Source organism: Palaemon carinicauda, chromosome 8 (genome assembly GCF_036898095.1).
Source record: "Palaemon carinicauda isolate YSFRI2023 chromosome 8, ASM3689809v2, whole genome shotgun sequence".
In the NCBI taxonomy this organism is placed as follows: Eukaryota; Metazoa; Arthropoda; class Malacostraca; order Decapoda; family Palaemonidae; genus Palaemon; species Palaemon carinicauda.
Window position 1 is genome coordinate 20,831,570 of NC_090732.1, and position 25,769 is coordinate 20,857,338.

General features: G+C 39.4%; 2 protein-coding genes across 2 annotated transcripts in view; one reads left to right on the forward strand and one right to left on the reverse strand.

The window, feature by feature from the left end:
* Positions 1 to 25,769, reverse strand: part of LOC137645682 (ubiquitin-protein ligase E3B) — a 210,052-nt gene that overhangs the window by 169,979 nt on the left and 14,304 nt on the right. The window contains exons 2-4 of the mRNA XM_068378530.1: positions 22,734 to 22,943; positions 20,333 to 20,488; positions 2,927 to 3,029 (exon numbers count right to left, since the gene is read on the reverse strand). Coding sequence (XP_068234631.1) covers positions 2,927 to 3,029; positions 20,333 to 20,488; positions 22,734 to 22,894 — 420 coding nt within the window. The 5' untranslated portion in view covers positions 22,895 to 22,943. The remainder of the gene's footprint in view (positions 1 to 2,926; positions 3,030 to 20,332; positions 20,489 to 22,733; positions 22,944 to 25,769) is intronic.
* Positions 24,941 to 25,519, forward strand: LOC137645119 (SCAN domain-containing protein 3-like). Its single transcript, XM_068377955.1, has one exon. It carries the CDS (start codon positions 24,941 to 24,943, stop codon positions 25,517 to 25,519), a length of 579 nt encoding a protein of 192 aa, XP_068234056.1.

Here is a 25,769-nt window from a genome sequence, read left to right on the forward strand (position 1 = left end):
GCTATGCTACAACCATACTTGGTGAACCAGGATGCTAAAAAACCAAGTGCTCCAAAAGGAAAAAATATCTCAGTGAGGAAAGGAAATAAGAAAATAAATAAACTATATGAGGAGAAATAAATAGAAAAAACAAATATCTCAAGATAAGTAACAACACTAAAATAGATCTGTCATATACAGTATAAACTATGAAGAGAAACTTGTGTCAGCCTGTTCAACATAAAACTATTTGCTGTAAGTTTGAACTTCTGGAAGTTCCTAATCTAAATTATCGCCAAAGGCTGCCACCAAGAAGCCATCATTTTCATTAGTCCCTACTATCTGTGGGGAGAAGAGTGGAATCCGATAAATGTTGTAAGTATTGATATAAATTTTATATCAATAATGTTGTTTATTTAGAGTTATTACACAACATTCATAGTGCTGACTCTCACATTGTCAAGAAAGTGATTTGTGGCAAATGATAAGAAAAGTCATCAAAATCCACTCAGAGATACAAAATAAATAACAAAAAATCCGGCAAGACTCTTGCTCTCAAGTCAATCATCCGACAAATTGTCCTGAGGCAATATGAGGTTAAAAGAGGCCTCTTAAATTTTCCTTGTACTCCATTTAGACCATTGAAAAGACTAGCAAAGCTGAGGACTACCTTAAAACAAAAAACAGAAATAATGAGCTAACTTACTGAATCTGAAACATCACCCATCATAACCCTAAGACCAAATGAGCAATAAATGTCAGAAGAAACTCTAACTTTCTTCAAATATAAGTTGACCAGTACTGGCATGGACAGAAAGATACTTTATGAAATTAAAAAAAAAGTAGCCATTCCTCTAATGACGTGCATTATAACTTTGAGAGAAAGAAGAATACCCTTCTGAGTTAAGGTGAGTGTCTATGATTATACTCTTCAAGAGAAAGGACAGTGTTCTTTGAGATAGGGTTAGAATTATCTTTAAATATGTAAAAGATATTCTTGGAACTTGATATAATTGAGTTGTTCCCATAAGCACTCTTTTAATTACCTAACTGGGCAGAGAGATATTTCCCGAATATTTATTTCCATCATAGTATCTAAAAAAAGAAGAGAAAAATTTCTATGGAGATTCTTATAGTTAGTCATACTTGGCTCTAAAAGCTGGGAATGGAGAAGGAATTGCTTCTTATGCACCAAAGTCCCCATTACAGAACACATGTTCAACCAAAACATGAGTGGACTTTGTTGTGGTAGATGCCCATGTCGTTGCTAAGGAAGATCTGACCATGAAGTAAACTTTAGAGGCTTACCTGCTAGTAGATGCCAGATGTTTGAGAACCTTTGAGTCCAGAAGGAACAATGAGAATAATCATGGCATTTCTTGTACGTCTTAACTTGCTGATCACACTTCTGATCATGGCTAAAGGAGAGAACAAAAGATCTAGGTTTGACAAATCTTGCAGCATGACATAAACTGTCCAAGCCCAAGGATCCAGTACTAAAGAACAAACTGTCTCTACCTTTTGACAGATATATGTGGCAAACAAGTTTCCATGAGGTTTTCCAAACTTCTTCTACAACTGTTGACATATTTAAGGAGGAGAAGACCATTCAGTGTAATACCTTTGGCTATGTTGTACTGAATGTAGATTAAGTCTTGTTTATTTCCTTCTAGTTATTTAAACTAAAATGGTTATAATTCATCATACAGGAAGGAATCAAATATTATTGAAGGGATATAAGCTGAAAGTAATGAAAAAGAAATGATGAATGGAAAATAAAAGAATAAACTTCCATTTAATGCAATAAGAAGATAGAGGGATGACAACATATTAAAGTAAAAATTAAACATAACTAAGTCATATATAACATTAAATTAAAAAATATAATGAAATATTAAACTTCTAAGGATTTAGGATTGTGAATAGAATAGAATTAAATCCAGTTAGGTTATTTAGTGTTGTACAGTAGATGATTTATGAGTTTATTAAGGAGAATGTAAAAACTGGAGTTTGTAGGGTACTGTATATTACAATTACTGTAATGATACCTATAGTACAGTTAGCGAACTATGTGAAAACACTGTATTGCATTATTTGTGGTTTTAGTTGCCCACCCATAAGCAGGGGTTAGTTGATTAGGGAAGCTATGAGTTCACTAAAAGGGCATCAATATTACAAATTTTTCTCTCATCGCGGTGGTCTCTACTACCTATCCTCAACGAAGATCAAGGGTAACAGTAGTCATAGTTGTATGACAATAAGTAGAACAAGCAAAAAGTAGTAACCTGAAAGTGTTAGTAATATGGTAGACACCAATGAGAAACCCTTGCTCTCAATTTCATTAAAACTAATGATAGTATTTGTAAAGCAGACATTTACCCTTTATTTGAACACATCCATATGTCATTTAGCTAAAATCATGATATCACATTACTTTTATGTCATTGCATAACATGCTGTTTTTCTTTCAAAGTTTTTCAAAAATGTCCTGTTCAAGGAAACAGTATTTTAGGTAAAGTTATTAGTTCCTTATTGTTTATATCACATCAGCTAAAAAAAATATCATCTAAGACCACAAAAAAAAACATGAGGAAAGAGAGCTCTAAATGATCAGGACACTAGAGCAAAAACTCCTTAAGGTGAGACTAACCTCACACAAAGAAAGATAGAAAACTATAATTTGCTAACTGGAATCACTATTTAACAAATTATGTATTTCATCCTAAATCATAATTGCTTATCATTTTAAATTTCTTCTATTTCAGAAATACATCCTAAACTTTATCTACATTTTACCCTACGTGTAAGATGAAGGTAAGATGCCTATAATGACATGGTAACACTGTTTAATAAAAAGATTATTCATGGAACGAATAAAGTACACAGGTTTTTAAATGGCATAAACATACAGTAGAAACAAAACATTTACGGTGTTAACAGTACTTACATCTTTCATGTGCTGTATCCACTGAACAGTGAGTTCTTTGTTCATCCCCACAGAGACGTAGCTTAGTTTGACACTATCACTATCCATGCTTGCTACCAGATACCTTTCAAAATAAAAATTCATTCAATAATAATCAAACGTAGTTATAAAAAGAAAACAAAGTGACAGACAATTCAAATTGAATTTCCTCTGAATAACAAGAATGAAATAGAACTCAAGGATGCTAACATGATTGAAGAGAAAAAAATCATATACAGTACTCATCATTTCAATACTAAGCATTCATTGAGCTATTAATTTTGGAATTGCCGCTTTGGTTAACAAACTAGAAAATTAAACAATTAGTATTGAATTTATTGGACTAATCTTCCCATAATATAACTACAGCTATAACTATGAGCATCCATTTATGGCCCTCATGTTTGATATCCTTATTGTGTTATCCTCACTGGATGTGGTGATAAGGACAGGAAAGAATGAATGTTAGGCAAGTGTTGAAATTACAAATTTTATTCTAAAAGTTATGTTAATTTCAATTATTTTTACCCCACACTCATTGTACTTATTCCCATACTCACCGAGAGGTTGGTAGTGGTGATCAATTAGGAATAGTCATAAAAATCTATCCTGAATTAAGAGATATATAGCCAAATACTCCATAAGACTCTTACCCAGGCTTTAACCATGAGAAGCCTGGCTTCGAAGCAATCTGAGGTTGGCAGAGGCTTCGTAACTTCTCTTTTAGCTCCCTATTAAGGACAGCAAGCTTGCAAGGTAAAGTAGACATCATAATTAGTCCTTACACTAAGTATTGGTAGTAGATTGGCCAAAGCACCAGCCACCTTTTGAGAGTTGTTGGGTCCTTAGACTAGCCAGACAGTATTATATTGGATCTCTTTCTTTGGTTATGGCTAATTTTTCCTTTGCCTACACATACACCGAATAGTCTGTCCTATTCCTTCCACATTCTCCTCTGTCATGATACACTTGACAACACTCAGGTTACCAAAACAATTCTTTGTCACTCAAGGAATTAATTACTGCACTAATTGTTCAGTGGCTACTTTCCACTTGATAAGAATAGCAGAGACTCTTCAGCTATGGTAAGCAGCTTTTCTAGGAGAACACCCCAAAATCAAACCATAGTGCCATAGCTTCTATACCATGGTATTCCACTATCTTGGGGTAGAGTTCTCTTACTTGAGAGCACACTCCGGTACGCTATTCTATCAGTGTTCTTTTCCTCTTCTTTTCTTTGAAATGGTGTGTTGGATTGGCTTACTAAAAGGGCCATCGATGTCTTGTGGTTTATCAAGAAATTTCATGTTTCTTTATCTTCCTCACAAGTAATCACTTTCAAACCCATCCTTACTGTCCTCCCTTCAGTTGAAGTGGCTATCCTGGTGGGTACTTAACCTTGCGTGGTGTGTCGGCTCCACCATGTTGACCATTTTAGCCGACTTTTTATTTCTATGGCTTGTATCAATCACTTAATATATATTTCTGTACATATTGTTTTTGGTATTATCATTAATTTAATTTTTAAGTATGAGGAATATTTTTTATTACTTTCAATTCTTATCCTGCCTGGAGACTGAATGAAATTTGGGACCAGTATGTCCTAGACTTCGCCAATTTCTTCGGCTGTATTGCAATATTCGTGGTCTGCATGACAATATTAAAAAACCTTACAATTGAGTACAGACAGTATGACATTCTTTTATCTCTCAGAAACTTTGGTTTCTCAAATGAGACTCATCTGAGCTTCTTATTACTGGTTTTAATAAGCCAATAACTTTGAAATGGAATGCCATTCCTAGGGCAAGGGGAATAGCAATGTATATTAGGACCGAGTACCCTGCTTCCCACGAGTCCTGCTAAGAATGTGGATGTCATGAGATTCAGGTAATAAAAGTTTGTGGCAGGCATAACAACTTAAATTTGTGTTCAATCTACCAGAATCCAGACATAAATGATTCTATCTTCAATTGTCTTCTTACCATTATGGCTAAGATACAAGAAGAAGATAGAAAGGCCTCTTTTGTTTTTGTTGGTGATTTCAATGTTCACCATAGGGAGTGATTAAATTCTATTGCTCCTACTCATGGCCATGGCTTAAGAGCTTTGGATTTTGTCTCTGAATCAGGCTGTAAACAAATCATAAGTGAAGCTGCTCACAGGTCTGGTAACAGCTAGGACCTAGTATACACCGATTCCCATGACATTATAACATGTAAGGTTGGTTCTCCAGTTGAGACATTTGATCATACCTTAATTTCATTAAAAGTGAAGATTGAGCAGCCTGTCCTTGATGTATCATATTCATGTAAGATTAATAAAAAAAAACTCAAGCAGACTGTAATGGCATTTTGAATGGATTTTTTACTTGAATTGGTCACAATTGTATAATAGTGTTGAGCCTTTTGTTCTTATAAATGAGAATCTAGTCAATATAATTGATAGGCAGATCCCTTCTCGTGTGCTAAGTACCAAGTGCAAGACAAACCTTGGTTCAATGATGATTGTAGACATGCTTATTTGAAAAGCAGGAGGCTTATCATCTTTGGAAGGGTAACATGAATTGGAATAACTATACTCAGCTAAGAACTTTTCCTAAAAGAGTTTATGGTTCAGCTGAAAAGCAATACAATTTAACCATAAAAGAAACATTTCAGGTACAGCCCAGGGACATAAAGTGGTGGGCTACTCTTAAATCTGCACTGGTGTAGATGTAACAGTTTCTCCTTTACTTAAATCACATGGTTCTGTCACTCACTGTCCAAACAAAATGGCAACCCTTTTGGCTGATGTGTTTGACAGTAAGCAGAGTAATGAGATACTTGATCTTCCTCATTCCTGTATTTCTGAGGCTAAACTAACTAGTTTGGCTTTTTGGTCTCGTGAGAGAATCAAAGCTTTCTTGATGGACCTTGATGCTTATGGTGTAGACCCAATGGTATTTTTCCTTTGTTTTTTATAAAGACTGCACATTTCTTAGTTCTAAAGTTATGTGATATTTTCTGCAAGTTAGCAAGAAGAAATGCTTTTAACACTTGTTGAAGAGTTGGTAATGTTACTCCCTTATGTAAATGTGTTTGTGGTACGTCAAGTCCAGATGATTACTGACCAATTTCCATAACTTCCATATCATCTAAAGTTTTTTAACGCCTTTTGGCAAAACGTCTAAATAAGTTTGCTAATGACAATCATCTGTTCCCTAGTTTGCAATTTGGCTTTCATAAAGGCCCTGGAACATGTGAAGCCCTTCGTAAAATATCCAATGCTATACAGAAATACCTTAATTGCAACCAGGAAGTTTGTATGATTGGCCTTGATTTTAGTGCTGCCTTTAACCCTGTAAATCATGAGGCTCTTGTTTTCAAACTCATAGTTTGGAGTGGGTGGGTCTTTTGTTGATGGGTACTATGTTATTATTCTTACCTGCTGTGCTACAACCCCAGTTGGAAAAACAGCATGCTATAAGCCAAAGGGCTCCAACAGGGAAAATAGACCAATGAGGAAAGGAAATAAGGAAATAGACTACAAGAGAAGTAATTAACAATTAAAACAAAATGTTTTAAGAACAATAACAACATTAAAATAAATCTTTCATAAATAAACTATAAAAACTTAAAAAAAAGAGGAAGAGAAATAAGACAGAATGGTGTGCCTGAGTGCACCCTCAAGCAAGAGAACTCTAACCCAAGACAGTGGAAGACCATGGTACAGAGGCTATGGCACTACCCAAAACTAGAGATCAATGTTTTGATTTTGGAGTGTCCTTCTCCTAGAAGAGCTGCTTACCATAGCTAGAGTCTCTTCTACCCTTACCAAGAGGAAAGTAACCAATGAACAATTACATTGCAACTAACCACTTGAGTGAAGAAAAAAATTGTTTGGTAATCTAAGTGTTGTCAGGTGTATCAGGACAGAGGAGAATGTGGAAAGAATAGGCCAGACTATTCAGTGTATGTGTAGGCAGAGACAAAACGATCCGTAACCAGAGAGAGGGATACAATGTAATACTGTCTGGCCAGTCAAAGGACCTATAACTCTCTAGCTGTAGTATCTCAATGGGTGGCTGGTGCCCAGGCTAACGTACTACCTACAAAGTGAGTACAGAAATGTGATATCTGGTATTCCTCAGGATAGTGTTCTTGCACCATTAATTTTCATAATCTATAAACATGACATGTGGTTTGGCCTAGAAAACAACCTCATTGTATATGCAGATGATGCTACTCTCTTTGCATCAATTCCATCTCCTGAATGTAGATCTGGGGTTGCTGAATCCCTTAATAGAGATCTAGCTAAAATTAGGGCATGATCCAAATTATGGGGTGTGAAGCTGAACCCTAATAAAACTAAACGTATGATTGTTAGTAGGTCAAGGGCAGTGGTTTCTCAACATCAGAATTTCAGCATTGATAATGATTTTTTTTAAAACTGACATTTAAAATTTTAGGTGTGATTCTTATAGCAAATTTACTTTTGAGAAACTCATTCAGTCTGTCTCTTCTTCAGTTGCACATACTGATAGATGATCAGTTACAAATGACCCTCATTATTAAACCTTTGGGAAGTTAGTGTTAAGTTACACTATTCTATCCTTACACGGTAGAACTCTTCCATTTGGCTTCCTGAATTGGATAACCCTAGGCTTTAATTTTGAAGGAGGTCACAGCAATTAACTGGACAGGAAACACATGCATGTGTCTTTCCTAATTCTTTTCTAGCTTGTCTTGAGGTTAAGGCAAATTTGGAAAATCCACAGATACAGTACTTTCTAAATAATGCTCTGGTAACTTTCCATCAGGACGACATGGCCTGAGCCCAAAAAACGGATTTTGAGCGAAGCGAAAAATCTATTTTTGGGTGAGATAGCCATGTCGTCCTGATGGACCCGCCCTCCTTTTTATAGAAAAAGCCTTGGCATGATCCCTCCCGAAACTACTATATCTGTAGCACCTTGCTCAACGCTACAAGGAATAAACATGGCGGAGACGATGGCGCCATCTAGATACTCAAAGTAGTAACAGAGGAAGGGTACCTTGATAACGGCTCCCCTTCTATTTTTGCCACTTTCCCCCTCGAAGTGAAAACGCTATTCGGGGTGAAGATTGCTATGTGTCGTATCAAGATATACGTCCCCTGATATTATGCGATATCCTTGAGAGAAATTTTAAGGATATTCGCGCTACGAGTTAGAATTCTGGAGACCTAAAGGTAAATTCTCTGGGAATATCACTGTAGTCAAATATACCATAGGAAGCTACTTAAAGGAACCTTCCATCAGGACGACATGGCCTGAACCCAAAAAAGTTGTGGTTCTGACCAATCTACCGTAGAGTTGTGCCCCTTATCTCATAACCAAACTCCACAAGAAATTACCTTCTTAAACTTAAATATCCTCGGTTGCAATAAGGTGATTTACAGAGAACTTGTGTAATTAACCAACTTGAACTTACAAGTAGGAGGAAGCAAAGAGTGCTTTACACCTCCACTAATCTGTAATCGTTACTGTAATTTTCCAGCGAAAGATATTTCATGAAACTAAGACATGCACCCATTCCTAAAATGTCATTATTACTATTATTATTATTATTAATACTTGGTATGCTACATCCCTATTTGGAAAATCAAGATGCTAAAAGCCCAATGGCTCCAACAGGGAAAATAGCCCAGTGAGGAAAGGAAATAAACAAACTACATGAGATATAATCAACAATTACAAAAAAATACTTTAAGAACAGTTACAACATTAAAATAAATCATCCATATATATAAACTATTAAAACATAAAAAAACAAGAGGAAGAGCAATAAGATAGAATAGTGTGCCCGAGTGTACCCTCAAGCAAGAGAACTCTATCACAAGACAGTGGAAGACCATGGTACAGAAGCTATGGCACTCCCCAAAACTAGAGAACAACAGTTTAATTTTGGAGTGTCCTTCTCATAGAAGAGCTACTTACATAGCTAAAGAGTCTCTTCTACCCTTATGAAGAGGAAAGTAACCATTGACAAATTACAGTGCAGTAGCTAACCCCTGAAGCACAGAACTATTAGGTCATCTCAGTGTTGTCAGGTGTATGAGGAAAGAGGAGAATATGTAAAGAATAGGCCAGAATATTTGGTGTATGAGTAGGGAAAGGGAAAATGAGCTGTAACCAGAGAGAAGGATCCAATGTAGTACTGTCTGGCCAGTCAAAAGACCCACTGATTCTCTAGCGGCAGTATCTCAATGGGTGGCTGGTGCCCTGGCAAACCTACTACCAGATTAACTTTGAGGGAAAGAAGAACAGACTATTCTAACACCTCAGGAATAAAGAAGTAGCATTCTTCACATAGAGTAGTAATTATCTCTTAAGCCCCAAGAGTGTCTTAGAATTTGATGTAAGAGAATAAATGAATCAATATCATCATCCGCTGCTATAACTACAATAGTCATTGACATAGATGTCAATTAGAATGCTAAATTTCCTAAGGAATATTTTCTTAATATTAAAAACAGTTTGAGATTACAACATATAAAAACTAAATATTTTGCAGAAAGCCCATTTCAATGTATTAAAAAATACCACTAACATCAAAAGTAACTTCTTCTTCAAGGATCTTGGCAAGATGGTACCAGCAATACTTGTTTTGAGCCTCAGATAAAAGAGTAAGAAGTCAGGACTTCGACCTCGAGGAAAAACCCCTAGGGGGAAAAATCCCACCAAGACTACTACTTCCTCCTCCTGCGATATCACTCCCACTGGGAGGATGGTCACTCCATACACTTTGGGCAAGGGGAAGCCTCTGTGCAGGGGTGTCCTCTATACAAAGGGCAAGGACGGTGAGGGTCTGTGTGCTCCTGGGTCATGCTAGTACTGCCTTGTCTGGGCAAACTCGTGTGTTGTGCACCCTCTAGTCACTTAAACTGCAAAGAGAAAAAGGAAAAGTTAAATTTTTTGCTAGCCAATTGAGAAAGTGGAAGGAGATATCTGCCTTTGACCACAGCTGAAATTAAAGTGAGAAAGGTATGAGTGAGTGGGGGGGGGGTGCTTCTCCCCACTACCACTGGTAATAACCATAATAGTTGTTTACACCTCGTTAAAAGATTTATAGTTGTATGCCAGAGAGCACTGATTTCTTCTCCTAAGTAAAGAACAAAAGGTTTGTATTCTGTGTAGCAACAACTTGCCATCATGTGATATTAAATTTTTTCAATTATAATAAACTCAGAATATTAATATGCAAGATTGAGCACCACACAACAAACAGAGAATGCAATTTTCTTTGGAATTCAGTTATGTCATACTGTAAATCCAGTTTTTTTTTTAATCTGACTTCTGCAAATCTATCACATATTGAAAAGGAATGGAAATTAGAGCAGGCCAAATTACCTATCTTCATCTTATGCTATGTTTAAAGAGATCTTTTAAAAAAAAAAAGTTTAAATTTTTCTGTTAAGAAATGAAAGATGGAGGATGAACATTTCATAAGACAAACAATTCAATGCAACCTTTTGGGAGAGGGTAATAAATACTATCTGGATTGGAATATGACAAAGTGAGAATATCCAGGTTAAATGAAGTAAATTCTCAGCATTTTCCATGATACTTAGTGCTGCTTTTATTTAATATTAAAGAGAATTAATACACAGAATACTATAGAAAATATTGAGAAAATGAAATAAAGATAATAACCAATAAGAAAAGGTATACTGAACAATAAAAATGTGTGAATAACAGGAATGAAAGCAATAAGATTTTACCGAATGTGGACTAAAGTCTTGTTTTCTTTGTTCTAGTTATTCAACCTAAAATTATTGCAATCTATTAAGCAGGAAGGTAACATACATTATCAAATTGAAATAATAAACTGAAAATTAGACAAAAACAATGAAAGGAAATCAAATCAATTGAAGGGATAAAGGATTAAAATTTAATGTAAAGAGAGGGTGTTCATTTGATAGGACTCCACTAACATTAACTTTGCACTTACTATGCTCATGAACAGACTTAATCAAATTTACATATTTAAAAGGAACTCTATAATAACGCAGGACTCCACAAAAATGTTATTTTGATAATAAAATAAATTTTTTAATATACTTACCCGGTGATTATATAAGCTGCAGCTCTGCTGCTCGACAGAAAACTCTACGTAAAAAATCCGCCAGCGATCGCTATGCAGGTAGGGGGTGTACTTCAACAGCGCCATCTGTCATGCAGGTACTCAGTACTCATTGTAAACAAAGAACTCAATTTTCTCCTCGGTCCACTGCGTCTCTATTGGGGAGGAAGGGAGGGTCCTTTAATATATAATCACCGGGTAAGTATATTCAAAAATTTATTTTATTATCAAAATAACATTTTTCAATATTTAACTTAGCCGGTGATTATATAAGCTGATTCACACCCAGGGGGGTGGGTAGAGACCAGCAATAAATGTTTACATTATTATGAGCTAAGGATTTTTTATTTCATTTTAGCAGTTATCAAAATAACAAACATAAAATAAATAAGTACCTGGTAAGGAAGTCGACTTGAACAATTACTCTGCCTTTTTAAGTACGTCTTCCTTACGGAGCCTCGCGATCCTCTTAGGATGCTGAGCGACCCCTAGGATCTGAAGTATGAAGGGTTGCAACCCATACTACAGGACCTCATCAAAACCTCTAATCTAGGCGCTTCTCAAGAAAAGAATTTGACCACCCGCCAAATCAACCAGGATGCGAAAGGCTTCTTAGCCTTCCGGACAACCCAAAAACAACAATAAAAACATTTCAAGAGAAAGATTAAAAAGGTTATGGAATTAGGGGAATGTAGTGGTTGAGCCCTCACCCACTACTGCACTCGCTGCTACGAATGGTCCCAGGGTGTAGCAGTTCTCGTAAAGAGACTGGACATCTTTAAGATAAAAAGACACGAACACTGACTTGCTTCTCCAATAGGTTGCGTCCATTATACTTCGCAGAGATCTATTTTGTTTAAAGGCCACTGAAGTTGCGACAGCTCTAACTTCATGTGTCCTTACCTTCAGCAAAGCTTGGTCTTCCTCACTCAGATGGGAATGAGCTTCTCGTATTAACAGTCTGATAAAATAGGATAAAGCATTCTTTGACATAGGCAAAGATGGTTTCTTAACAGAACACCATAAAGCTTCTGACTGTCCTCGTAAAGGTTTAGTTCGTCTTAAATAGAACTTAAGAGCTCTAACAGGGCATAAGACTCTTTCTAGTTCATTTCCAACCATATTTGATAGGCTTGGAATATCGAACGATTTCGGCCAAGGACGAGAAGGTAGCTCGTTTTTGGCTAGAAAACCAAGTTGTAAAGAACATGTAGCCGTTTCAGATGAAAATCCGATGTTCCTGCTGAAGGCGTGAATCTCACTGACTCTTTTAGCTGTGGCTAAGCAAACCAGGAAAAGTGTCTTTAAAGTGAGATCTTTAAAGGAGGCTGATTGTAGCGGCTCGAACCTTTCTGACATGAGGAATCTTAGTACCACGTCTAAATTCCAACCAGGTGTAGCCAAACGACGCTCCTTCGTGGTCTCAAAAGACTTAAGGAGGTCCTGTAGATCTTTGTTGTTGGAAAGATCTAAGCCTCTGTGACGGAAGACTGATGCCAACATGCTTCTGTAACCCTTGATAGTGGGAGCTGAAAGAGATCTTTCTTTCCTCAGGTATAAAAGGAAGTCAGCTATTTGAGTTACAGAGGTACTGGTCGAGGATACTGATACTGACTTGCACCAGTTTCGGAAGACTTCCCACTTCGATTGGTAGACTCTATAAGAGTGGATGTCCTCCTTGCTCTAGCAATCGCCCTGGCTGCCTCCTTCGAAAAGCCTCTAGCTCTCGAGAGTCTTTCGATAGTCTGAAGGCAGTCAGACGAAGAGCGTGGAGGCCTTGGTGTACCTTCTTTACGTGTGGCTGACGTAGAAGGTCCACCCTTAGAGGAAGAGTTCTGGGAACGTCCACTAGCCATCGAAGTACCTCGGTGAACCATTCTCTCGCGGGCCAGAGGGGAGCAACTAACGTCAACCTTGTCCCTTCGTGAGAGGCGAACTTCTGCAGTACCTTGTTGACAATCTTGAACGGGGGGAATGCATATAGGTCTAGATGTGACCAATCTAGGAGAAAGGCATCTATATGAACTGCTGCTGGGTCCGGGATTGGTGAGCAATATATTGGGAGCCTCTTGGTCATCGAGGTTGCGAAGAGATCTATGGTAGGCTGGCCCCATGTGGCCCACAGTCTCTTGCACACATCCTTGTGTAGGGTCCATTCTGTTGGAATGATTTGTCCCTTCCGACTGAGGCAATCTGCCATGACATTCAAGTTGCCTTGGATGAACCTCGTTACTAGAGAAATGTTTAGATTTTTTGACCAGGTGAGGAGGTCCCTTGCGATCTCGTACAACGTCATAGAGTGGGTCCCTCCTTGCTTGGAGATGTACGCCAAAGCCGTGGTGTTGTCCGAGTTCACCTCCACCACTTTGCCTTGAAGGAGAGACTTGAAGCTTTTCAAGGCCAGATGAACTGCCAGTAGCTCCTTGCAGTTGATATGCATTGTCCTTTGACTCGAGTTCCAAGTTCCCGAGCATTCCCGACCGTCTAATGTCGCGCCCCAGCCCGTGTCCGATGCGTCCGAGAAGAGAACGTGGTTGGGAGTCTGAACAACCAGGGGCAGACCCTCTCTGAGGCTGATACTGTCCTTCCACCAAGTCAGGGAAGACTTCATCTTCTCGGAAATGGGGATCGAGACCGCTTCTAGCGTCTTGTCCTTTTTCCAGTAAACAGCTAGGTGATATTGAAGAGGACGGAGGTGTAGTCTTCCTAACGATACGAACTGTTCCAGGGATGATAGTGTCCCTAACAGACTCATCCACTGCCTGACAGAACATCGTTCCTTCTTCAGCATGTTCTGGATGCATAACTGGGCTTGACTTGTTCTGGGGGCCGACGGAAAAGCCCGAAAAGCTTGACTGTGAATCTCCATCCCTAAATACACAATAGTTTGGGATGGGACCACTTGAGACTTTTCCATATTGACCAGGAGACCCAATTCCTTGGTCAGATCTAGAGTACACTTTAGATCCTTCAGACAGCGACGACTGGAAGAAGCTCTTAGAAGCCAGTCGTCCAAATAGAGGGAGGCTCTGATGTCCGCTAAATGAAGGAATTTGGCTATATTCCTCATCAGCTTCGTAAACACAAGAGGAGCTGTGTTTAGGCCAAAGCACAGGGCTTGAAACTGGTAGACAACCTTTTCGTAAACGAATCTCAGAAAAGGTTGGGAGTCTGGGTGGATGGGGACGTGAAAGTATGCGTCCCTTAGGTCTAAAGAGACCATCCAGTCTTCCTTTCTGACCGCTGCTAGAACGGACTTTGTGGTCTCCATGGCGAACGTCTGCTTTGTGACAAAGACATTCAGCGCACTGACGTCTAGCACCGGCCTCCACCCTCCTGTCTTCTTTACCACTAAGAAGAGACGGTTGTAGAAGCCCGGGGTTTGATGGTCCAGGACTTTGACTACCGCTCCCTTTTCTAGCAAGAGAGACACCTCCTGTTTCAATGCTCGTCTCTTGTCTTCCTCTCTGTACCTGGGAGAGAGATCGATGGGAGACGTTGCTAGAGGGGGATTTCGTACAAACGGGATCTTGTACCCCTCTCTGAGCAACTTCACAGATTGTGCATCTGCGCCTCTCTTCTCCCAGGTCTGCCAGAAGTTCTTGAGTCTGGCTCCCACTGCTGTCTGAAGAAGGTGGCAGTCAGACTCTGCCTTTAAAGGACTTGGTTCCTTTCTTCTTCCCACGTCTCCCTTCGGCACGAGCACCTCCTCTGCTGGAGGCTCTGCCACGAAAGGGCGGAATAAATCTGGACGCTGGAGTGTCCATCCTTGGTCTTGACAAGGTAGGCAAAGGGGTGGCTTTGCGGGCAGAGGACGCAACCAGGTCATGGGTGTCCTTCTGAATCAAAGAAGCAGCAATCTCCTTAATCAAGTCCTCTGGAAAAAGGCACTTAGAGAGAGGAGCAAACAGAAGTTCTGATCTTTGACACGGTGTCACTCCAGCTGACAGGAAAGAGCAAAGGTTCTCACGCTTCTTGAGGACTCCGGATACGAACGATGCAGCAAGCTCACTAGATCCGTCACGTATGGCCTTGTCCATGCAGGACATGATGAGCAAGGAAGATTCCTTCTCTGTCGGGGAGATCTTCCTGCTCAAAGCTCCCAGACACCAGTCCAAAAAGTTGAAGACCTCGAAGGCTCTAAATACTCCTTTCAACAGATGGTCTAGGTCCGAAGGTGACCAGCATATCTTAGAGCGTCTCATGGCTAGCCTGCGGGGAGAGTCTACAAGACTTGAGAAGTCGCCCTGGGCAGAGGCAGGAACTCCCAAGCCGAGAACTTCTCCCGTGGCATACCAGACGCTCGATCTGGAAGAGAGTTTAGCAGGGGGAAACGTAAAGGCTGTCTTCCCTAGACTCTTTTTGGACTGCATCCAATCACCTAAAACTCGTAAAGCTCTCTTGGACGAGCGTGCGAGGACGAGTCTCGTAAAGGCAGGCGAGGATGACTGCGTACCTAAAGCAAACTCTGACGGAGGAGAGCGTGGAGCCACAGACACAAACTGGTCCGGAAACATCTCTTTGAACAGAGCAAGAACTTTTCTAAAGTCCAAAGAGGGTTGCGTGGACTTGGGCTCGTCAAGGTCCGAATGTGGTTCATCAACGTGTGCCGCATCGTCATCATCAGAGAGTCCATCATCCGAGAATTGAGGAGGAAGCGGCAATGGAGTAGGTATCGGCTGGTCAGCTGAGTCCGGTCGCACGGGTGCACGCGTGACTGAACCGGACGCAACTTCATGGAACTGTTGCCCAGTCTGTGAGCTGGCAACAACCATAGCAGCGCGGGGACGCACAGCGTCTACTCCAGACTGTCTTGTCTGATGTGGGCGAGCAGAGGCAACCACACTGGGTTGCGGAGGTTGACGCACCGCGTCAAAACCAAACAACTTTGACGGTTGTTGTACCTCGCGAACGTCAACGGAAGGTTCCGTGCGTCGCTGAACGTCAACATGCGGCTGGCAGGGTACACTGGAACGCATGGGTGGCGGGACTCTCTCAGCTGGAGTGCGCAAGAAGGTCGCCTCAGCGTCCACAGGACGCACAACCGTGGTTGGTTGTAGGCAAGAGGTTGGTGCAGCAGCAACCTTCTCCGCACGAAAGTCCTGCATCAGAGACGTTAATTGGTACTGCATGGTCTGCAGCAAAGACCACTTAGGGTCTGCAGGAGCAGGTGCGGCGACAGACGGTGTAACTGCCTGAGGCGGTACCGCTTTGCCTCTCTTAGGAGGTGAGCAGTCATCGGAAGACTGCAGCGAGTCCGAACTGACCCAGTGGCTACAACTGGGCCGTTGGACTTGCGCGGAAGGGACCGACTTGCGCTTAAGAGGTCGTGAGACCTTGGTCCATGGTTTCTTACGAGAAACCTCTTCCGCAGACGAGGAATAAATGGGCTCTCTCGTCTCTGTGTGGGTGGGGCGATCTTGGGTAGATACGCCCGAAACCACGGAGGGAACGTCTGTTCGCTGATTAAAGCCTCTCGAACCCTTTGGTCGTACGACATTGCTTCTCCCCTGGACTTGGGAGCTTGCAAGAGGTCCCAGACTAGGAGGACGACAGGCACGAACAGACGAACCCTCAAGCGCAACACTATCCACAACACTATCACTCACTTTATCACTTCCCACTGCACTCTTACACTTCAGCTCCTTGACGTCCGCCATGAGCTGGTTACGGTCACTAGCCAAGGACTCAACTCTCTCACCCAGAGCTTGGATGGCACGCATCATATCTGCCATCGAAGGTTCCTGAGTGCCAGAAGGGGGATTAGGAGTAACCACTACAGGGGAAGGAATAGGTTGTGGGGCATGAGGAGAGGAAAAATCAACGGAACGAGATGAACTTCTCCTGACTCTATCTCTCTCTAGCCTACGTGTATATTTCTGGAATTCGATAAAATCGAATTCCGAAAGCCCAACGCATTCCTCACATCGATCTTCCAATTGACAGGTTTTATCCCGACAATTGGAACAAACGGTGTGAGGATCGATAGAGGCCTTTGGAAGACGCCTTGAACAGTCCCTAGCATTACACTTCCTGAATTTAGGGACTTGAGAAAGGTCAGCCATTTTGAATTGGTCAAAGGGGAATTCAAAAACTATCCAAAGTCATCAACAAATAATCCGATATCAAAAAAAGAATGCAAGGATTTATTGAAGAGAAAGCCTGCACAGCGAAAGCTCAAAACTAGAAACGTGTACTTCACCAAATAGTTGTGAAAACAAATCCAGTTAGCAACAGCGAATTAGTAGGTCTTGCCGGTAGCACGACAGAGAGAAAATTGAGTTCTTTGTTTACAATGAGTACTGAGTACCTGCACGACAGATGGCGCTGTTGAAGTACACCCCCTACCTGCATAGCGATCGCTGGCGGATTTTTTACGTAGAGTTTTCTGTCGAGCAGCAGAGCTGCAGCTTATATAATCACCGGCTAAGTTAAATATTGAAAATTGGCCGTTGCACACTATCAAAGGCTTTTACATAGTCCACAAATGCCATCAACAGTGGATTCCTATATTCTATACATTGCTGTACAACATGTCTTCAAATGAGAATTTGGTCAGTACAAGTTCTACCTTTTCTAAATCCTGCTTATTCACCTCTCAGCTTTTCATCAATTTTTCTCTCTAGCCTCTGTAAAATAAGCATACTATACATTTTCATGATAACTGATGTAAGTGTGATGCCTCTGTAATTATTGCAATCACTCAAATCTCCTTATTTTTGCTATTTTCACCAACACTCATAGCTCCCATTCATCAGGTTTTGCCTCTTCATGGCACATTCAACAAAATAATCTTGTATTCTGGGAGTCACTTCATTTTTGGCCAATATCATCTCAGCAGTTATTCCATCATATCCAGGGGCTTTCCATCTCTTGAGTTTTTGAAGAATAGCTTCGACTTCAAACACACTGAATTCATTCATGGGCACATCAAGGTTTTCCTCAGCTTTGGGTATATCAATCAAATTATTTCCTTCATATATCCTATTCATGACCTCACTAAAGTGTTCCATCCAACGTTGCCTTTCTTCATCTTCGGTTGTTATAACAGAGACATCTCTCTTTCGAATAGGTATATGCCTTTTTTTCTTTGCCCCCATGGAGATTTCATTAATAATTCTATGAGCAATTCTTACACCATAGCCACTCCCTGAATTCATGGCTTTGTCAGCCTCATCTGCTTTACTGTCTAAATATTCTCTCCAGTCATTCCTGGCTTTTCTTTTGACTTCACTATCAATACTGGAATACTTAGCATGCTCTACCTTGAAATTTTCACTAGTTCCTCGTAAACTTCCAACAATCAATTTCTTCCTTTGTCTCCTTTTTATAGTATCCCAAGTATCATTTCATATCCATTGCTTCCTTCATTGTAACTACATGCCCCAAACATTCCCTACCAACTGACTGATATATGTTCTTAACAATACACCATTCTTCGTTAATTGTCTGTTCTTATTCTCTTAAAGTCTCTAAAACTGCAAATCGATTCATTCATTCAATTGCAAAGGTTTCTCTGTGCTCATCTTCTAGAGGCTTAGTTGTATCAAACCTAGGTATTCTATCTACCTTTCTGTTGGGTGGTTTCAATTTTAATTTCAGTGTGGCAATGGGGAGCTGGTGATCACTACCAATATCTCCACCTCTATAGCTTCTCACTTTTCTTAGTCCTCAATCTCTCTTTATTAATGGCTATGTGATCTATTTGATTTTTTTCAATTGCCACATGGTGAAGGCCTTGTATATTTGTGGATATCCTTGTGCTGGAAAGGAGTACCTCCAATAACAAGATTGTTTGCAGAACAAAAGCTTATGAAATGGGCTCCTTTTTCATTTACAACTTCGCTAAGTCCCTTAACACCCATTACATTCTCTATGCCTTGATTAATCTTTCCATCTTTAGCATTGAAGTCACCAATCACAATTTTCATATCTCTCTGGGATCTCATCTATTATACTCGGCAGTTCTTCATAGTATTCATTTTTCATTTCTTCAGGGGCATCATCTGTTGGTGCATAACACAATATAATGCTCATATTGCACTGCTTTAATTTAAACATTGCAAGTAACAATCTGCTATTCACAGCTCCCCACTCACTTAAATGCCTTTTCTGCTCTTGGTGTCATCAGCATTCATACGCTTTCTCTTCTAATTCCATCAGTTCTTCCTGAATAGATATATATATTGCCTTGGTCTATGATTTTCTTACCAATACCCTTACAACGTGTTTCACTTAGGGCCAAGATATCCAAATTATACTTCATAAATTCATTCTCCACTAGCTGTAACTTCCCAATGAGATTCATGGTTCTAACATTCCAATTACCTATTTTCAATTTTTCTTTAGCATTTATAAACCGGGAGATTCTTACCAACCCGCTATGCTTGGGACTGGGGGCCATTCTGTCATTTTCGCTTTCCATAGACTGACTAAATCCATAGAGGATTCAGTAGCTAGATTCATCAAAGGATAGCCAGTTCCTTGTGATGCGCAGTGCCTATCTAAGGCAAGTGACCCCTGCCAGTCCACACTAATTTTAGTAAGATCATCCATCAGGCATCGAGGGTATAAGGCGAAGAGACAGCTTGTCTATCACCTTAAGCTCAATTCGTCACCCTGCTGCCAGTGACTTCTTCGAGATTTAGGGGGCATTCCCTCCACACCCAAAGTTCTCGTTACTTCACCAGCTTGCTCATCCGCTTACATAACTGATGGAAAACATGGATTGAAAATAACAAGATAAACACTTCAAAATAACAAGAGGAAGAGAAACAAGATAAAATAGTGTGCCCGAGTGTACCCTCAAGCAAGAGATCTCTAACCGAAGACAAGAGAAGACCATGGTACAGAGGCTATGGCACTGCCCAAGAATAGAGAACAATGGTTTGGTTTTGGAGTGTCCTCCTAGAAGAGCTGTTTACCATAGCTAAAGAGTCTTGTCTACCCTTACCAAGAGAAAAGTAGCCGCTGAACAATTACAGTGCAGTGGTTAATCTCTTGAGAGTAGAAGAATTGTTTGGTAATTTTATTGTTGTCAAGTGTATGAGGAAAGAGGAAAATGTATAAAGAATAGGCCAGACTATTCTATGTCGGCAAAAATTAAATGAGCTGTAACCAGAGAGAGGGATCCAATGTAGTACTGTCTGGCCACTTAAAGTACTCAATAACTCTCTAGTGGCAGTATCTCAACAGGTGGCTGGTGCCTTGGCCAACCTACTACCTACTAACAAACAAATAAAAACATACAGCACTAGCTAGCTACTCGGATGAAAGTGTACAGTACCTTGTAAAGACTTCAAATCTTTCCACATCTTTCTCCTTTTTAAATATCTTGATAAAGTCTGTTGCTTGAACAAATACATCTATAGCTGATGGTAAGCTTGGTGTTATCTGATCAGTCTGTGCAAGCTCTTTTTCAAACAAAAGGTCAAATTTCTCTCTGTAAAAAAAATCAACAACAGTTAGCTCTGTAAACAAACAAATGAGTTCACAAATTTACTTAGTTTTTTTCAATACTATAGTTTCAAAAGGAATCACAAATTGGTATAGAGTGTACTGCAGTACCTTACTTTCTTATATTATTTCAATACATAGACATAAAAGTATATATTTTAATAAAAATCTAAAATATCTCTTATTATTTCATCACTAATCCATAATTTTGACATAACCTGTTCCTTCCTTGCACACATACCCCCGACTCCTCGATCCCATTGTAGAAGAGAGAAAAGCAAATGTCACAGGTAAAATAGCATATGCCAATACATTGTTGTCTACCAACTGGTGGAGAACTCCAGTGATTCTCAGACATTTGAAACAATTTTGGATTGCCATGAGTCTCTTCAAATTTTCATTCATTATACTTCATTTTATCATTGCAATGTCTGACCAAACTGATAAAAACCTAGTAAATTCCTTATATCTAATATGTATACTGTACTGTACTATTTTTTTAGTGAACCCTCCTCAATTTGTAAGCAGGAATGGAATTTTTTCTACCAGAGAAGATAGTTTACCAGTTTCTGTAAATACAGCACTTTCTTTTTTACTATTCTAGGTCATCAATGCTTGGACTTATCTTACTGTAAAATATCATCCACTGTGCTCTTTTCTCTCATAAACCCAAACTGTTGCTCACATGTATATCTATCAACTCTCAACCTTCCTTCTACTGTTATTTCTAATACAGTATCTTGAATACAGGCTCCAAAATCTTTATTCCACTGTACAGTAGTTTCAACAGTATAACACGTACAGTATCCTCTATGTCTATAAAATTTAATTATCCAATGACCCTGTCAGTCCCATGGCCTTTCCTCTACATTCAAGATCTATTCCAATTATGTCTACACTCACTCTTTGCCTAGACTTTCCCAGGCTTTAATAATGTCTATCATTACCTTCAAGTTTCCTGCAGATTTGTTTAGTTTTCCTTCCTTTAAAGCATTCTTGACTTAACTCTCTCTCAAGTTTGCTATTGGCCCTTCTGCTGGAATCATATTTTCCAGTTCTTCAAACTCATTCTCAGTGTTTAATTGGTGTAAAAAATAGCCTTTACATATATTTTCTGGTCTGCCTCTTCCTCAATTAAGTTATTTCCCTTGTCATTTTTAATAATTCCTACCTCTCCTACATCCTGCCTATCTTTCTTTTCCACATCTACAGATTATCTTTTCTCCCTCCAGTGTTCCCATCATCTCATACCACTCTCTCCTAGTTTCTTACTTTGTAATCACTACCACTCTATCTCCCTCTGTCAATCTATATTCCTCTCTTGATTGGTAGTCGTTCATTTCCTTCCCATCCCTTTCTGGCTATACTCTTTTCCCTCTTTTCCTTCACAGCTGTTTGAACCTCTTGATTCAACCACCATGTTTCTTTTTCCTATTGCTGCTTATCACTTGTCCTTCCACACAGCTCTAGTGCTGCCTGTACCCCAATCTCTTTCACAGCATCCTGCATTTCTTCAGCCAATTCTGACATTTGATTTACATATCTCTCTTCTATGGCCCTTTCCACTTTATTTATGAACTCTTTTGCCTAACACTTACCCTGCAGCTTCCAAGTTTAGGTCCTTCTATTTCTGGTTGGGGATTTTCTTTTCCTTATTGCTTATAGCCTAAAATCTACAACAAAGGGTCCCATATAAGAACTTGCAAAATATTTTTTTTACCTGTAACCAAGCTTTTCCTTTTTAATATGAATAGCACATGAATCCCAGGTAGTTTTATTTGAATAATTCACAGGGAGCCGAGAGATCTACCACTAGGATTAACATAAACTTACCACAGAGCTTACCCTTTCTTGACACTTGGGTTTACACACTTTCTTAGGGTCCATAAAAGAATGAATATGAATGTACAGGAACAGTATTAAAGTAAAAAAATTACTTACAAAAAACTCATTCAATGACAATTAAGACAGTACGACCAAGTGCACAGTATAATATATATGTATGCAATGAGCTAAAAGGAAGGGGCCTGCCTATGTTAGACAGGTGGGTGGGACCTTTGACTCACCTGTCATTTCCTGGTTATCTAAAGCAGTTTCACTAATTATTTAAAAAAGACATTGAATCATCTCCTCTATGAACGACAAAGGTTTGTATTGAACATAGGAACAAATGATAGTTTAACTTCATACTCTATGTCTAACATACAGTCAACTATATTGCAGCATCTCACCTCACTTTCTTGTCCTGGGAGCATCGTATTAGCCATCTACGTATGCAGGTTTGTATTTTGATAGCAGCTTCTTCTCTTCGCCTTTCTGCTGCTCTTTCTTCTCGAGCTTCCCTTGTGGCTTCTAAAAATGCCCCTCTATTTGAATCTTGAGTTCCAAACATTTCAGCGAATGTATGTATTAAAAAATTACGCTAATTCATCAACATTCCTCTGAAACAGATATAAAACAAAAAATATTTAAAAATCATAAAAAATTTGATATAAAAGGATTAACAAATATTTTCAAAGTTATATGCATTTTTCATAGATACTACAAATAAAGAGAGACAATCCCTGCCTTCGAAAAACTTCCCTTCCATAAAAGACAAAAGCAGGCCATCATAACGATGTATCAACAGACCTTCCCATTGCAAATGAATCCAAGCTTACGCCAAATTGAACATTAGCTTGAACACCTGAAGAACTATCACTAGACCAAAGCATAGAGCTTTGAACAAGTAGACAACTCCTTTGCAGACAAAGTAAAGGTACTTTTGGGAGAAATGATACATTGGTATCTGTGAATGCTGTACGTATGGCTTCCAGCCTGAATCATGTCTGAAGGACAAACTTTCTCAGACAAATTGATGATATGCCTCCATCCTACAGCTAACCATCACTTTCACCTCTATTGGTAGGATTAGAGACTTGAGCAATCATGGAAGCTATGGCAAAAAATTTATTGATATGCAAGAACTGGCAGTTAATTCTAATAGCCATGCCTTCTCCATCATGAGGCTCAAAACTACACAGTATTCTAGAAGTTTTATTTCAGTTGTTACCAAGTTGTGGAATGATCTTCCTAATCGGGTAGCTGAATCAGTAGAACTTCAAAAGTTCAAAGTTGCACCAAATGTTTTTATGTTGACCAGGCTGACATGAGCCTTTTTATAGTTTATATATGACATATCTGTTTTTGACGTTTTTAATAGTTTATATTTGACATATCTATTTTGACGTTGTTACTATTTTTAGAATGATTTACTGTTAATTTGTTCTCATCATTTATTTATTTCCTTATTTCCTTTCCTCAATGGGCTATTTTTCCCTATTGGAGCCCTTGGGCTTATAGCATCTTGCTTTTCCAACTAGGGTTGTAGCTTGGCTAGTAATAATAATAATAATAACAGGAAGCGCAAAGGTCCTCTGAAGGTGAACTCTTATTATCCTGAAGTGTTTTATAAACATTATGCGAAGCAAGTGCACGAACTTAAACGTTATGTGGTGGTGGCAGGTAGTGTACTAAAACCTGTCGTCTAGTGCTGCGATGAACAGTGAATTGATTGGGACTATCAATTCGGATGAAAAGGTGTTGACACCTTCCAGTGCAATATCTTTTATATGGGTGTTACCCAGGTGACACTAGGACTGTTCAAAATTTCAGGTGCAGAATTATACAAATGACACTTGTGCCATGTGTACACTGTACACAGTGTTGATAGTATCCAACATTTACAGAAGATTTTTATGAGTAGCATTAATCCTTTTCTTCCCTTTCAGGTAGAAAAACTTTGACTGTACATGTTGGCTGTATAATTCTCTTTTATGTTTTTTACACTTTTTATCCCATTTACTCATTTAGTCTAAATCAGTGTTTCTTAAAGTGTGGTCCACGGACCCCCAGGGGTCCGTGGAATATTCCAAGGGGTCCGCAGGATAAATTTTAATATCGATTTCAGTCAAATTTTTGGCCAAAACGTCCTAAATTCCTATTTTTGTAGCACCAAATCCTGATGGCTTTTTACAGTGGCTAAGTCACATTAGGATGGAAGTAATTTAAGTAATGCCGCCTTCCTCCCTTGGGGTGAAATCCTCAACGAAATTCCGAAAAAGACACACACAAAAAACAACTTTATAGAAGGCAGTGGTTTTTATGATTTGGCAATATTGTACTGACTGATGCCCGGTGGTGCGGCCGCCCGCCACATATCAGTTGACGTTAAGGCTGCTGTGAGGAACACACGGCAGTTGCTTGTGCTCCTCTTTGTAGGTAAGAAAATCATCTGGATGCTTATGACAACATACTGATTTTTTATATGCCATTTGTTAAACGCTATTACCTACCTTTTTGAGATTAGAATTTCGAATACTAGACCTCGTGACCTCGCCAAGTTACGTGCAGGATAAACATCAGAAGACAGCCTAGCTTACTTTTTAGCATCAGGATAATGGATCTGTGGCTCAAGACAGGCTCACTTACAAAGAAAAAAACTGAATTGCAGAACAACAACCAAGACAGCACTGGCCTTAAAGAAGAAAGAAACGATGCTAACAGTGCAACTCAGCTCAAGCTACTGGAGGCAGGCGCAGATGCCATGGACGAAGGGAACACCGCTGACACAAACCAAAGCAGTACAGATGTTTTGTGCTATGAAACATTAGCTAATGAGGCTATGAAACCCTCAAAGCTCAGAAGACATTTCAAGTCCAGACATAAAGAATATGTGGGACAACCCATAGAATTTTTTCAAAGAAAATGTAATGAACTTGATATTCACAGAAAAAAGGAAGCTTCATCTTTTTTTGTACCTGGAGAAAATGCAAAGGCCACTGAATCTTCATACAAAGTGTCGTTATTAATTGCAAAAACAGGAAAGGCGGATTCCATAGGTGAGACTTTGGTCAAACCAGCAGCCAAGATAATGACAGAGATCATGCTTGGAGAAAAGGCTAGTAAAGAAATAAACAAGATACCTTTGTCCAACGACACTGTCAAGAAAAGGATAACGTCAATGGCTGAAATGTGAAAGTTCAGCTGGTGTCACAATTACAGCAGAGTCTGTATTTTTCACTACAGCTGGACTAGTCCACGGATATAGGGAACGAGGCAAATCTTTTGTGCTTTGTTAGGTACATTTACTGTGGGGAAGTGCATGATGAATTTCTTTTCTGTCGTCCTCTTCCTACAAACACAACAGGAGAGGCTATCTTTAATGTAGCTAACAATTTTATTGTCCAAAATGAACTCTCCTGGTCGCGATGTGTTGGAATCAGCAT

Excerpts from the sequence above, each read along its gene's own strand:
- LOC137645119 (XM_068377955.1), top strand. The coding sequence starts at position 24,941 with ATGGATCTGTGGCTCAAGACAGGCTCACTTACAAAGAAAAAAACTGAA.